Source organism: Chrysoperla carnea, chromosome 2 (assembly GCF_905475395.1).
Source record: "Chrysoperla carnea chromosome 2, inChrCarn1.1, whole genome shotgun sequence".
NCBI lineage: Eukaryota > Metazoa > Arthropoda > Insecta > Neuroptera > Chrysopidae > Chrysoperla > Chrysoperla carnea.
Genome location: NC_058338.1, coordinates 26,482,501 through 26,499,283, shown reverse-complemented (window position 1 = coordinate 26,499,283; position 16,783 = coordinate 26,482,501). Strand labels below are relative to the sequence as shown.

Sequence of the window (16,783 nt, the reverse complement as noted above, 5' to 3'; positions counted from 1 at the left end):
AAAGAATGGGATGGTACGATACTTCATGCAACTAGTGTGAATAGTAGTAATTTAATAGCAATTATAGATTCGTTCAATTTGAAGTGGAGACAGGCTCATTTTCCACATTGAAAGAATTTTCGTATTGTAACTGAAAATAGGGCCCTCTTTGCATACCAGTGCAATAATGCGACAGTAAAACATGCAAATAACTTTTTTGAGTACAACGATTTAAAAATTCAATTTTTCGGAGAGAAGAACCATATATCAATCAAATCTTAGAATTTAATGAGTGATGTAAATCATTCGCAATATATTATTACCTAAACTACAAATTTGTTTTTTGCTAACTAATGTCACTTTATAAAAAAAACATTTATATCATGGACGTGGTAATATGGAGTAGCAAAATAGATTATTTTATTACTAATTTTTGGCACGAGGTTTTTTTCAAAATGGTATTTGGTTAAATTTATGTTTTATGTTTTGAATATAACCTTTTAAAATGCATCTTTAAATATTTACAATATTTATACAACTAAAATGTTTGACTTAATTGCGTAGTATAATTTATAAAAGTTATGAAATATTGTAATGTGACTTCAATTTACACTTGTCTATTAATCTTTATTTGGCTAACAAGAAACGTATTTACCATTAAAATACATTTATTATATACTGAACCAAAGTATTAAAGGAATTTGGATCAATTACAGCTCGTTTGAAAACTTGTATTTTCTAGTTTCGAACACTGAGGGTCGAACTTTTGAGTGGTCTAAATAAATTTGTTGAAAAATAATTTTTGTACGCTTTTATATTTCTCATCCTCTCAAACCTCCGTAAAAAGCAGCAAGGTTTGATAAAAATAGATTCCAAAACTAGAAAGTATAAGTTTTCTAATAAGCATGATAAAGTTAGATAACGCCTGTTTTTATAAAATAGGAGCCTGTTTTTATAAAAACGAAAATTGGGAGAGTGGTAAAATTTTTACAAAACAAAATATAAGAATTTGCAAGAAGGCAGTTTCAGTTTTCGAATGATATCAGAAAAATTTCAGTGCGATAATTATTTCAAACAGTATTTTAAATCCAGAAGTGTCAATTTTGCTTGGAAAGCGAATATCTTGGTCCTAAAAGCTCGAATTTAAACTTTTTTAAGCTCAGCTGTTTGAAATAGGGGGTAAAATTTTGTGTTAAAACAATATTCTGTAATACTTTGACTCAATATATTATGATTTAATAATGGGTTTACTATATAAGTGGTAGCAAAAACTAAAAAATGTATGCTAAAGTTTAAACTTCTATAAGTTAAGGCCCAGTACAATTGACAAAATCATTCGTTAATCATAAGACGATTGTATTGTGCATTGGATTTAATAAAATACAATGGATTTTAAATTAAAATTGGGTATCCGATTATCCGCAGTGAGTTAATTAAGTAAAATTAATCTATGGAGGGTTGCAGTGGTTCAGCACTGGAGCAGACTGAAGTTTATGCAATTTGTTAAAAGCATGTTAAGCTTTTTATTATTACACAGTAATATTATTATTTCATTTTTAAAGACTGTCACGGTCGATTTCGGAAGAAAGTATGAAGATTATACTTTCAAAGTTCTTAATGGTAATCGTAGATTTAGAAACATGTCGAAATAATTGCTTGCTAAAAATTCTCCCGTTTTAGAAAATTTTGAAAAGTTAACAAAATTTCTTTGATATAATTATGTGAGGCACTTCGATTATTCATCTTCAAATATAGCTGGAACCTTGTCGATTTTTTCTAAAATTTATGATAAAGTGATATTATTTACAAAAGTTTCGAGTTTTTATTTCCTCAAATAGAATCAATTTTCTTCATACTTTCTTCCAGGATAATGATTTGCTCATCTCGATAACATCTAGAAAATGAACCACACTGTATTAAATAATTATTTCCATAGCTAAATATCTGAAATTCCTGCTTAGTACCATATTTATTTTACAGATAATAATAATTTGTAAATCCCTGAATAAAGTATAAAAGCACACAAACTTTTAAAAATACAATGAAAGCGCATGACTATCAATTTTTTCAAAACAGTTCTGATTTTATAAACAAAATTGATAGTACTTTATTAGGCTTAGCTTATATACTTTTTAGATATAATTTAATTATATTTAAATGCAGTGATGTAACAGATACTGTTTTCGTTCATCTACCTTCAAATGGATCTAGATACCAATTTCTGTTTAAAATTGAAATTGGGCTAGTTAACCAAAACTTTTTTTTATATTATACTCGAAATACTTATATTTAAAAATGATGTTTCCCGGCAAGAACAGTTTTTTTCAGATTCCGTTACTTTCTTTTTTTCTAAATTATTTCGTGGAGTTATTTTAAAAATACTCTCAAAAACGGGTTTTTCGACCTTGAAGAAAAATTTTCTCGAAAATCCAACCTAGTGGACAATTCTAAGGTCATTTCTTCTTGTAATTAATTTCAATACTTTTATTGGACTGAATTGTGATTAACTAGTCAATTTATGTAAATAGAATTAGCTTCGACGACCTCAAAATACGATTGTTACATTTCTTATGTCGACGATTTACTAATTCAAAAAGTATCTAGATCAAGAACAAATGTATTAAGGACGTAAAACTCGAATGGAGAGGGTAGGAGGAAAAAAGGCGCCTATCCGGACGAGGTATAGTTCTCTTGCATCATTCTGACTTTTGTTTTCAATTTTTTGTATTTCTTAATCAATTGAAAGTGATTGAAAACATATTTTTACTCACTTAGGCAGCTTGATGCGCAGTACAATGTACCTACGCAACGACCGACGACTAGACCTCGCCTAGATAGGCACCTTAAATTCAGCCACGGGCGCTTATAGCTCGGCATAGTCGGTTTTATGTTCTAATTATATATTTCTTGATCTAGACACCTTTATTAACGACTTAAATAATTTTTCTTTGCATTTGACACGTGAACATTTGTCACGGGTTTCATATAGATTTCAGAAAGTATCTGGATTCATTTAATATCTCAAATGATTTTTCGTTGCATTTGATATTTAAATGGTTAAACTATTTTTAATTATAATACTAATATTCGTTGTAATAATTGTGAATGCAATGCAAGAGGCAGAATAAATTATCACGTTGTAATTAAATTTATACTAAAATATCATTATTTACACAGCTGAATTTTTTCCAATACATTCTCCAGTTTTTGAATAAACACGTCTTCCATCAAATTCAATAGATGTATTCCGTTTCATACTGTTATCAATGATTCCATGATGCTCATCTGTACGCAACGGCTCCTTTTCTTCCCTGCGAAAATAGTACATTATTTTATCAATTTTAAATTTATGATAGTAGTTAATTACCTGCATATGACTGCACTACTTATCATTGAAAAAAAAGCTAATTTAAGCACACTTAAGCCTTTTTTGGTCATAAAAGTTTATTTTCTAAATTTTAATTTAACTCTTTATGATAAATTAGGAAAAATAAAGATTGATAACATATTACCAAGCACAAACATATTTTAATGTTTCATATCACAATCACTGGATAGACGTAAAGAGATCTGTTTACATAACGCTTTGAGGCATTTCTTAAATTACATCACAAGTTTTTCTTCTAAATTTTTTATTTTTATTTAAAATGTTAAATATTAAAATAAATTATAGGAGAGGTATCACAACGTGACGTCATGGTAGGGGGGTGTTAGTGTGAATGTTACAAAATGGGACATAGGGCTGGGAGGGGGCTTTTGCCTAACAGTCTTGAAAATCGAGTGATGTAATTTGTTGATCTTAAGCTCGTTACAGAATTTCAAGATCAAAAACTCATGCGCATGCTGTATTAGAATGGGTTGTTTACAATCAGAGAAAATTGAATGACGTTATTAATAAGTTTTGTTAACAAATTACTTATTTTATATACTAAATCAAAATTAAGCTTCTACGGTTACTAGTAAGAACCTGGAGTAAAGCTAAATTCATTTTTAAATGAATATATAAATACTGTTTCAATGGATTACGGAACTACATTTTACATTACTTCTGAAGAGTTAACTATATAACAGTTCACTTAGCGAAGCGTTTTAAATCAAACGCAGATCTTATCAATTTGTCAATTTACAAAAACTAAGAAAATTTTAGCATTGCTTTGTTAGAGATGCCTGTTTTATTTTGGATCCGAAATATAGATCTTATTTTAGCAAATGAGCACACATGAGAGCCTAAAAACATACACTTACATAAAAATATTCATGCTTGAACTATCTGAAAGGCTTTCATGTATAACAAATTTACCTAGATTTGTTTATGCAAACCACATTAACACTAAAAAAGTTTTTAGATATCATAAAACCAACACAGGTGCAAAAACAAAATAAATTACATGCAATAATGATTATCGACAATTAAAATAAAAACAAACAATTCGATAAAAAACACTTAATTCTCTTGGAATATTCATTTCTATCTTACATGGGTGACGAAGTCAGCTTTACAGGAAGAGGTAATGTTGAGGGAGGCACCACCGGTGTTGTTTCCTTGTAACTGCAATAAGGGAGGGGGAAGCGCCAACCATATAGACTAAAATAACCACCGTAATACTAATGCTAATGGGCTAACTAAATGAATCCCATGAAACCCAAAGCGATTTTAGATAAGCTTTTCATAGGTATTTTAATTATGATTAATTATTGCATAAAATACCTAAATTCTAAAATTCGCTTGAAAAATGTGGAAGCTAAGAATTTGGAGATCAATAGACGAAAGGTGCTTTGACAGTTAATGTCTCTCGCTTTGAGCTCTTATAGCCATCTGATTTCTTCCTTTTGTTGAGACTAAGTTATTGATGTCTGCATAGAAAGTACAGAACTATTCGAGATCCATGTATTAAAATAGAGGTGCCATTTTGTATTGGCGCCTCGCCTCGATATCGATGTTATTATTGATAAAAGAAATCATATTGACAAATAAATAAGAATTAATGTTTACTGGCAAAACTACCTTGTGCCTATTGAAAAAGTCTTAAAATAAATTATTTTCTGTTCAAGTAAGTTTTGCGTTACTCCCATACAATATTGGTTATGGTTAAAAAACAGTTGAGGGACAAGAAAAAATGAAATAAAAATATAGTCTACGAACAGGTAATATAGACCACAAGCCCATGCTGTGAACTTTTCGGGTTAAATGACCCACCCGGAGGAATCATGTTGAAAAAAATGTTCCTTCTTGAGAATAAGAATGTCACACCCCTTGGTATCTCACCCCTGCACCAGTAAATATTTACGGCGTTGGCGGATACTAACAATGCATAGGTATAAGAAGACAATTACACAAATTCGTTCGCTTGACTGACCGCAGTATGTGTGTGTACACAACTTCTATAACCAATCGTCAGATAATCAGCTTTAGTAAATTCAGAGAATTTGTTTGTTCTGGCTCTCCCATTAGAATGTTAAAATGTTAAATAGAACGAAACATAATTTAAATATGATAATGGATAATGGTATTTATCTAATGACAAATAAATATAATAAATTAATTACCTTCCTAATCTAGCTTCATCGTCATCTTCAACTGGTTTACCACGTATTAATTCACATATACACATTATAATACCAGCTTGATTTGCATAATAACATGTTACATCCACAACAATTAGCACAATAAATATAACGATAATAATAAATCCAATTAATAACACATCGCTAAATGATGAATCTTCATGTTCATAAATAATTGCCGTATCCATACCTAGATAAATACAATTAATATTAATTATTGTACCTAACTACAATATTATAAAACACTACTGATGCGAAGTTGAAATGTGATGGTGTAATATGAAATAAATTTTCACAAAACACTGTGGGCATTTTCTATGGTTATAATAATATTTTGTAATATTAAATATTATTTTTCCAAAATGACCTTGCACTATGGGTAAAATGTTGATTGATTGTATTAAGAATTATTTTATCAAATGCTAGTTTATGCATTGATGCTTATTTCAAGGTAATTACACACATTTGTAAAATAATTTTATTAGTTTTTACACGTAAGAAAACAATATAGAATGTATCATTAATTTTGCAAAAAAAATTTAAGGGGCAATACCTAACACAATATTTAAAAAAAGTTGATATAATCAAATGATCAAAGACTTTTCTTTTCCAGCTTTATATTGATAAAATTTCTAATAAAGAATTGAAAAGTTTAAGAAATAATCCTTTTTCAAGTATCTACAAGCTTTCATTGCACTATGGATGTTTTTCAAATGATAGTAGGAAAGTATACTACTCAATTAAGTTTAGCAAGACGAACGAAAAAGCTTCTTACCAAATTTCGAGAAAATTAAAAAAATAAATAAATGTATCCAATTATAGAGCACTGAGATACAGGCGATACATATGAAATTCAAAAACTGTTTTCTGTGTTTGTCGTCGCATTTAATAAAAAAAAACATTGAAAATTATCTCACTTCGTTTGATTATCAATGAAAATTGTAAGAATTCTGAGAATCCAGAAAATAGCTTTTACTATAAATAAGCCATCTCTTTAAATAGAGCAGGAGTTCTTTTAGTTTGCAAAATGTGAGGGCCGCATTTTGTCAATTGTTTCTTGTTCAGAAAAGCTTATAGATTTATATTCCGGATATTGTCAGAAACTCTATTGTTCTAATTTTTGTATACCCCCCCCCCCCTCCACAGAAACATCTCATTATGCTTTTCATTTTTCTATAAAAGTCGTTTTACTATTCTTCACCATAGTTTTTGCATATAAACTTTTTTCCTGTTTTTGTACAAGGAATTGCACCTTGCAAATTGTAAGAATTCTGAGAATCCAGAAAATAGCTTTTACTATAAATAAGCCATCTCTTTAAATAGAGCAGGAGTTCTTTTAGTTTGCAAAATGTGAGGGCCGCATTTTGTCAATTGTTTCTTGTTCAGAAAAGCTTATAGATTTATATTCCGGATATTGTCAGAAACTCTATTGTTCTAATTTTTGTATAACCCCCCCCCTCCACAGAAACATCTCATTATGCTTTTCATTTTTCTATAAAAGTCGTTTTACTATTCTTCACCATAGTTTTTGCATATAAACTTTTTTCCTGTTTTTGTACAAGGAATTGCACCTGAAGGATTAAATATTTTGCAATATTAATGATACACTCTATATATAAATAAGTATGCCGTACAGAAAAACATTTTCTATGCTGCGTAAAAAGTCAGGAATGGCGGTAGATAAAAGAGGGTACTTTTTCCAAATTAGAATTAAATTAAATCAGAAGTATGTGCCCGGAACTTCGCCCCGTGATTTATAAAATAAATATTTTAGTATTTCCTTTAAAAAAAATCAATTTCCCTTAATACATCCAAGGAGATAAAAAATATAACTTAAAATTCTGCAAATTTTCACCATTATTATCAGTATTGATTCGAAACAAATTTAATTGCTAAAATTTGATAAGAAACACAGGATTAAAACGTCGCTTTACAAAATGTAGCGAAGCAAAAATTTCAACTTTTTTAGAATTTATTTTTATGGAAAATTGTGTGTATTTTATCCTACGTTATATCATCAATAACTGTGCAATATAACAGTTTTCACTCAATTAAGAGGAACTTCATAATATTCTTTGTTAGAGTTTGCAATTTGATTAAACACGTAATACAATCAATTTTTTATATACAGAGTGGTCCAAAGCGACGTCATAATTTTTGATAGAAGCTGAATTAGTCTTACAAAAAAATTGTGTTGAAAAAAAGTTACTCGAATCTGACTACAGATGAAAATCAAATCAAATAAAGGAATAAATTTTAATAAAATTCGATTTAATTATAACTTTAATCATGCTGTTATTAGGTATACGCCGCAGAAAAGTACTTAATTTTTTTATACTAAAAGAAAGTTGCAACACTTAAATGGATCAATCTGTATATTAAATATAAAATGATTCCTTGTCATAATGAAATCTACACCTCCGTAAAAAAATCATTTCTAATAAAAACTCTAGAAAAAATACATTAATATAACTAATTTTAGGTACACTTTTTTTAAATCTAATTTTAGAATTTTTAAATTAATGTTTTATAAAATTTTAATTGTGAATATAATGCACATATTAAAGAAATTTAAAACAATATTACAGTAAAAATAATCCATTCATTCCAATCAGTTCAGAGTTGAGTCTCATTTAAGTTGACTTTTTTCCTCAAAAAATGTCTTATCAGAAGCACTCAAATTTGAACTAATTATTTCGAGTAAATTGTATTATTCTTACTTTGCCGCTATTAGACTGAGAGACGATGGTAGATTTAACTTATTTTTTTCCAGCTTATACCTCTGAAAGTTCGGAAAGGTATGAAAAATATAATATAATTAGTGGGAATTTTGAAGAGTGGAGCTTTACGGGAAATAACAGAAAAATGTGTTCACATGAGCTCTTTTGCTGTCCTTTTTGATCGGTAAAACCGATCAAAAAAATTATATAAGTAATAGCTATTTTCGAATTCCACGGTCTTCATGGCTTTTTTTACTGGTATATTCAAATTTTTTGCTTGCTAACTTATTGCTATTCAATTAATACATAAAGCACAAATTAAATAACCTGGATACAAATGTTTTTTTTGTAGCCTTACAAATTTTCCTCTAATTGTGTCAGTTTTTTCATAACTTTCAGTAAGCCCAAAGGCATAAGTGAAAAATTAATCAAGTAAAAACCTTTTCCCATTGTTTTTAGTATATCTCGTTTTTATTAAAGATTTATTTATAACAAAGTGTTGAACTGAATATCAGATTTAGGAATTAATTCATTTTTAACATAAAAATTACTCATTTCTAGATAATTAATTGAAAACTAAATAGGCAAATCGGTTTATTTGATTAAATTCATCCGATTTTAATTGATTTAGTGAGTTTAGTACTTGAAAAAGTATGGGTAAAAAATAAATCCAAAGAATCAAAGAATGACAAAGGAATTAAATCCTGAATCAGAATTATTCTATCACTACTATGTATTGCAAGAATACAATTAAATGGTACTTTCAATATAATAATTTATAAGCTTTTAATTTATAAAAAGGAATTAATTTGGCCTAAATTAATATAGCATAATAATCATACCAATCAGAGATTTAAAATAGCTTGAAAATACAATGTTAAAAATAATTTTTTTGTACAATAAAATCCGTTTTTATTGATATACAAAATATATAATATAGTTTCAAAGATGTGATTGAATAAAAGCGCAAAAGAAGCAATTAATAATACATGCAACAACCTAATATAAACTAATGGAAAATGTTAGTAAAGAAAATTATAAAGAACTACATAAAAACTATTTTCATTGTATTTAAAATTTAAAATTAAGTTAAAACAACTTTACTCATACGATGAAACTTTTTTCGAATAATTCGTTGAAAGCTGAACAATTTGATTTATTCTTAATTTTTATTAGTAAAAATACTAAATTTTTCTGTTTCAGTAGCAGTTGTTTTAAAAGAACATATTTTTTAAATTTTACAAGTTTTGTGTCGGAATAAGTTATGATTTAATGGAACTAGCAATATACTTCATTGGATGTTTCAAGGTCATGAAGACAATAAATTTTTTTTACGCCTGCTTACGCCTGTATGTATCATATTACATCAAATATAATCGAATAGACAATAATGTAAATATCGTGTGCATGATTAAAAGTAAACAACAAAAACAAAAAGTAACAAGAAATAGGATTCGTTTATAAACACGAAGTAGTCAAAACAATTTTCAGCCTTCTACGAATTAAAATTAAATTAATTAAAATTTGGACAACATTAAATTTTAAGTACAATGAAAATATTAATAAACTACAATTAATACTCTTTTATTACCTATATTTAATTTTACTTCCGACCGTTGCTTGATCGACAGATTTGGATATTGGATTGCATAAAATAATGAAAAATATTTATATAAAAAATAAAAAAACATAAAACAAAAATACATTGTACAAACGCATCACTGTTTTCACATAAAGCACTCTTTACACTCACTTGTTTAAAAAGCATTTTGTTGGTAATTATTGTTATAATCGAGTCGAATACATTTTATTATATTAATAAATATTTTAATTTCACTAGAAATATAAATAGGAAACAAATCACTAGAAGTTTCATTCATTTCTTTTTAAATTTTATTCACTTCTTTTTATCTCTGATTTTTTTATACAATGTAAAAAAGTTACTTAAATCAAGAAAAAATCCTTTTTTCACTTCTTCATCCAAAAACATTTATTAATCATCTTATTATAATTTTTTTGTTAATAATATAAGAAATAATTATCGGAAATTCACAAAATTAAATATTAAAGATTGAATAAACTCTAATTAGGATAAAAATAGTACTTTATAGGAAAAAATCGGAGTGTAGGAAGGTATTTTAAAGAAATCGGAAAGATGCAAAAACCGGTTTTTTCGCACACAAAAAAATACGGAAGAAGCATTTTAATAAAAATAAAGTACTCAATACAACTGATAGTAGAATTTGTATAAAAATTATATATGTTTTTAAAGTGATTTATTCTTGGATGGAAAAGATAATTCGAAATAATATCGTCATATTTTTGTAATTCATTTCTCTGACCTTTATATGGAACATGAATAAATTACATTATAATGAAATAAGAATTTCTACATTCTTGATTCAAGGAATTTTTTTTACAGTAAGAAAAATCATAAATGTGATGTTAAACGTTCATGAATCTTTTAAAGTAATAAATAAAATTTAAAAATGTTATATTGATTAATTTTTTAAAACAACAATTTTTTGGGTAAAAAGATAAAATGCGCAAATAAAACACATATTTTTTGTAACAAAGAAATTAATCATTATTTTATTTACCTTATTTGTATATATTTATATTATATTTACATTTCAGTTAAATACCATCTATATGTTTTTTTTTTTTTTTTTTAATTTTTCAAAAAATAAAATAAAAGTTATATTTATTACAAAAACAACAAACTCATATGTGTTTTTGATAACATCCGCGTGGATCTGACATTAAATATATATTTGCGAAAATATATAAATAAGTTACTAATAGAAGGATACTTTAAAGAGTCGAAATTTAAAAAATTATTCATTTCAATTCTTGTTTTGTATCTGGTATGTCGTTTTCTATCATTGAAGAAATTCTTATGCAATAAAAAGTAACGAATTTTACGTATTTTCGTAAATAATAGAAGAAATATTCTAAAATATTAGATAATTTCCAAATTTAACAGAGTTGAAATAATTTTGGAAATAGTGTGTTATTTTCAAATAAATTTATTGTCCAATCTAGATAATTTTTAGCAGTGTATTTTGTTACTTGTATTTGGTGGTTAGTATTTTGTGAAAGAAAATGCTAAAAATAAACTACTAAACATTTGTCTGTTTAATTTGTGAAAACTTTTTTTTTTTAATTAAATAGACAAGAGTTTTAAGCCCTTCATGCTGATTAAAAAACAAAATTAAATATCTTAAATTAAGTAAAATGAATATATTAAAAATTTTATATATTATTCATCAAAAAACATCTGTGAGTTTAAGGTTTAAGACTACAAAGGACCAAAAAAAATATTTCAAAAGTTAAACAATTATATTGAAAAATTGGTAATACTGCGATAATAAAATTATTATTTACTGAATACTTAAAAATGCCATTTTTAACCGTGAATGATTCAGCTTAAATTATGTTATAACTGCCTCGATTAATATGATAAATACTTCATTATTTTGAAAAATATCAAAAAGTACAAAAGCAGCTTATTCACTGCTTTGTAAAAATAAAAGAGCAATTAAAATGTTGCTTTTAATCGCCTTGAGTATCTTTTCATACTGACACCTGAGAATCGTGTTATTCCCGGCAGTTAGGGACACTCGATATAAATTTTATCAAAAAGTCATTGGTAATATCTAATTTTTTAACGAAATGAGAATACTACCACGAAAAAAAAAAGAAAAATCACAAGTAATACAAAGGTTTTCAAAATTCAAACTTCTGCTCAGTATTAGATCTCAATATAGAATATAGCAGCGTTTGATTGAAAAATTTCGTCGTAAACAGGTATAGAATTGTGGAGCAAAAGTTCGTAAATGTTGCACGACAATAATGGACCAGCGCTTAGTTCGTGGTATCCATTTTGTAGTGTCTATGTGTTGTAGGACTATTTAAGGCTATATGCAGGCTTACTTAAGGAGACAAAATAGATATTTAAAATTAAAGAAAATTGTGTACTTTATTTAAAAATATTCGATACTTTTTGACAAAGATGTACCAAAAGATATCGATGTCTTTTTCAATTTTCTTAACTAAAAGCTGAAATTTAACAACATCGAGAAGTATTCAAGTGTGACTATGAAAAGACACTTTTATAAAGAGAAATGAAAAGTGAAAATAGTATAGTGTTGCCAAGTTTTAAAAAACCTTTCCTCTAAAGTTTTATAAAAATTAAAAAAAAAAAACGTAAAAGTTAAAAATATTGAATCCACTCCGTTCGTGGTTTATTAATAAAAGTCCGTTGGTGGTTTATTAATAAAAATTATAGAATTTTCTAATCAATTGAAAACTCAAAAAAAAAAAAATCATTTTCATTACTACATCCCTTATAAAATTTGCAAAATACTCCTAAATATAGGGAAAAATCCATAAAGTTGGCAACACTGAATCCATGCATTAGTTACATTAAAAACAGACTCCTATTATATTTAACTAAAAGACACGTTCTGTCATGTTTTATAACATCACTATTTTAAAATATTTGTTTATAAAATAAAATTATAACTACGAATAAGTCTAATTAAATTATAAAAACATAAAATTAGTTACGAAAAATAAACATGCTAACTTAAATTAATAAAACATTTCCATACATGAAAATAGTCAGATATTTCTTTTACTTATATTTTAAGATAGTGTAAAAAGTAGGCATACTATTATTTGGAAAACTTTTCCGATTGAATTATTCCTGCGATATTGTACTTTTTGTAAAATTTTAAATCACCTAGAAACGTAATAATTCTTTTCATACCATTTAAAAGTTGAACAAAATAGATAGAGTATTAATAAAATATGCAAAAAAAAAAATTCTTTGGGAATATTTTCCATATAATTATGCAACTACGCCCTGCACTAAGAAAACATTAACTACATAATAATACTCCACTTTAAAAAAATATAAAATTCAAACTTATATTTGAAAAATTTCACATGCTTTAACAAATACGAAAAACAAAATTTTTTTTCTACTTGCCATAAAAAGTAGTTTAAAAAATATTGATACATTTCTATTTAAACAAATATAATTAAAATTACAGTAGAATCTCGATAAGTTAAAGTCCAAGGGAAACAAAAAATATTTTAAGTTATAGAGGTTTTTAGTTATCAAGGGTCTATGTTATTGAATGCATCAGAAGGATGGGATGTTCTAAATTAGGGAATTCGGCATTTTTTTGTCTTTTACATTGAAGATTTCCTCCTGATTCTTGTTTCTTCAAGATTTCAGCTTCTTTTTTAATGATGAGAGACAATGTACTCTCATGTATTCCAAATTGAGCCGCAACTCTTTCCTTTTCAATCCATTTTTCACTGCTTCTATAGCTTTTAATTTATCAGCGTAGGTGAGGGTTGTTAGTTTTCTTTTTGTACTCATTTTAAGACAGTTTTATCACACAGTAAGTAAAGCGATGTTTCCAGAACAACAATCAAAAAACTTATGATGCAAGTAAGTCGTTGTCACAAAGCTAACCACCGCAAAGCTTTGAAGAATTTAGATAAAGCAAACAATAGGTAATGTTATTGTTTACGTTAACAAGTAAAAACGTGCAAGCAATAAATATCGAAACCATTTGTTTTGACACTCTTTCAAAATGACTCATTCACACAATTTTATGTTATAGAGGTTGTGGAAACATTTCTTTTAGTTACTGAGGGCCTAACAGAAATTATGTATTTAAGTTATAGAGGTTGCGTATTTTAAGCTATAGAGGTTTTGGGCTCTGATGGGAAGGGAACGTAGTATTTTTTGAAGTAACTAAGGTTTTTATGTTACCGAGGTTTAACTTATCGAGATTCTACTGTAATAGAAAAATATCAATAAAAACGGATGAAACAAAATTATAATTTTTTAACTATCTAATTAAAATTTTTCGAAAATAAAGACTAATTTTTTTTTCTAACATATTGACAATATTAATGGCTAGTTTTTATTAAATTTTACGATGTAATTTTAACCCGCTCTGCTATTCTAAGCATATTAAAAAATAAAAATTAGTAAGAAATTTTTATTTTTATTTATTTTTGTAAAAATCAGTACATTACTCCAGTTGATGGTAATTATTTAATATAGTACCCTCAAGAAATATAATATTCAAATCACATTTATTTGATCTCAAGCATTATTATAATGGAAAAAGAAACTCCAAAAATTCGACTTTGTAGATAGTTTTGACTAAAATTGGAATTGGATGGAATGTAGCTTAAATTAATATCATCTGTCAAATTATCATTTTCGCATAATTCGCAATCTATTATCATAGTATTTACTAGATTTTATTGTAAAATAACTTCGTTAATTCACGTTTGAATTATTTGGATCGGGTCTGAATTAAGAAAGTCCAGATCAAGTTGCGTTTGATTTATGTTAGATGTTAAATGAGTTGTAGAAAATAAACACACTGAGTATGAAATGGAAAAGACTATGCTTTAAAACTAAACATATTTAAAAAAAGAAAATTTTTTTAGAGTTTCTTCTTTGTTATATTATGAAATAAAATGTAAACCTGTATTTCTTGAGGACGCTATGGTAAATAATGACCCGGTTGATTTATATAAAATGTACGACGGAAATGCAATCCTTACAACTAAAATAATTTCTAAATTCAATTTGTTATTTTAAAAACCATTTTACCTCGAAAGTTACACGGGTATAAAAAGTTTCATATTTTCTTTTGAAAAATAAGGTTATTATTTTTAGTAACTAGGGTTGCCATCACAAAGTTCCACGAAGTTGGAAGATAAACCAGAAAGTCGAGCGAAATTATTCTAATTATGCCACCGAATTATATATATATATATATTATTTTTAATGTTTTGTGTACTCAGTTTTCTTTCATTAAAAATTTTAATAAAAATTCGTCAAGTAATTTAAAATAAACGCTGCTCAAATACCCGATCAAATCTGGAGACGTGGCAACCCTATTAGGAATAGAAAATAAATGCAACTTATTAAAAATTATATAAGATTTGCAGATAAATTTCACAAAATCCTCGAAAAAAAGTGTTAGTTATTCGCGATAGACCAATGCGTATAAACTTTATCTTACATTCTAGCTAAAACGTAATTTCGAATATATTATTTATTCAAATTTTATTTTTTAAACAAATTGAATTACGAAAACTTTATATGAAGATCGATTGGCATACAAAAACATGCAAGGTAACATAAAAACATCGTGACTACTGAATACAACAAAGATGAAATTCAATGTTTATATGTTTTTAATGTTAAATGTTTAAAAGTATTTATTTTTACGTGAGTTGTAATGTAATATTATTTTTTATTTCATATGCAACGTCAGTCATTTTGCTTATATAACTATACATTAATTATATTGCAATATATAATGTTTGACTTATTTAAATTTAAAATTCAATTATTCTAAAACTCGCAAAGAGAAAAGATAAAAAAAAGGGAAAGAATACCGAAATAAGAAAAAAAAATTAACAAATAATGCTATTTATAACATTAAATATCTATAGAAGTCGCGTTCATAAAACATAACAGTTTTAAATAAATCATCACAAATTGCTTAATGTTTTGTGGACGCAACCATTATTTATATAGAGCAATAGTTATATAACATCTTCTCACAAATAGATATTTACATTGATATTATAAAATAAAAATGTATCAACACGTAGAAGGACAAAGACCGAATGTTCTTGTAGCTGACGTCATACTATGTTATACTTTCTAAGGATTAAAATAATTTTTTAATTTCTTATCTGAGTTCAAATTTGTATGTAGAAAATAAAAGAATCAAGGGAATTTTTTAAAAACACTTTGGCTTGAACTTTCTGTCCTTTAATTACTTCGAATTTATAAAAATTGCCGGTAGTTAAATTTATTATTTTCTAACATTGGTTTGGATCTTTTAGAACCACGTAAATTAAGTACTGTTAACTTTTTTATCAAAATGATTCTTGTTTGATCATGTGAAATGAATAAATAGTTGCCTTTTAAAATAAATTATACGAAACAAAATAATGTAAAACGTTCCTGAACGTAAGTACTGGAAAAGTTTCGTTAAAATTTATTACAATCGCAAAGGAGACCTCGAAATGAAAATTTCGTATCGAACAAATATTTTTTGCATTACATGCTATTTTATAAATAGCAAATAGTTAGTAAAAATGGTAAATTTTTAGTAGAATTAAATTATTTTTCAATATATTGATTATACTGAATACAAAATTATTTTGTTAAAAAAGTAAATATAGAAATTAATATCTAGAACGGCCAAAAGCTGACAAAAATTGAGAAAATATTTTTCCTTCCATATTCGATTCGTGTTCGCAACTTAAGTATAAAGTATCCACATTAAATAGTGAAATATTTTATGAAAATCTCTTGAGTTAGATTATTATGAATTATTTAAAGTAAAAATCTCGATTATGTAAATAATTTTCTTACTCGATTAGACAAATAATAAATTATTATTTAAGAAAAAGTGAAAAACCTATATGAAATTATTTAACTAGAAAATAAAATTTTC

At 26.5% G+C, this 16,783-nt stretch overlaps 1 protein-coding gene across 2 annotated transcripts in view; it reads right to left on the bottom strand.

Annotated features, from left to right (window-relative positions):
• Nucleotides 1–2,263: 2,263 nt before the first annotated feature.
• The window catches only part of LOC123294272 (fasciclin-2), a 273,886-nt gene continuing 259,366 nt past the window's right edge, over nucleotides 2,264–16,783 (bottom strand). The window contains exons 7-9 of one of the 2 annotated variants that reach the window (XM_044875396.1): nucleotides 5,527–5,734; nucleotides 4,457–4,528; nucleotides 2,264–3,290 (exon numbers count right to left, since the gene is read on the bottom strand). In XM_044875396.1, coding sequence (XP_044731331.1) covers nucleotides 3,149–3,290; nucleotides 4,457–4,528; nucleotides 5,527–5,734 — 422 coding nt within the window. In that variant the 3' untranslated portion in view covers nucleotides 2,264–3,148. The remainder of the gene's footprint in view (nucleotides 3,291–4,456; nucleotides 4,529–5,526; nucleotides 5,735–16,783) is intronic. The other variant, XM_044875397.1, reaches the window with a different exon arrangement.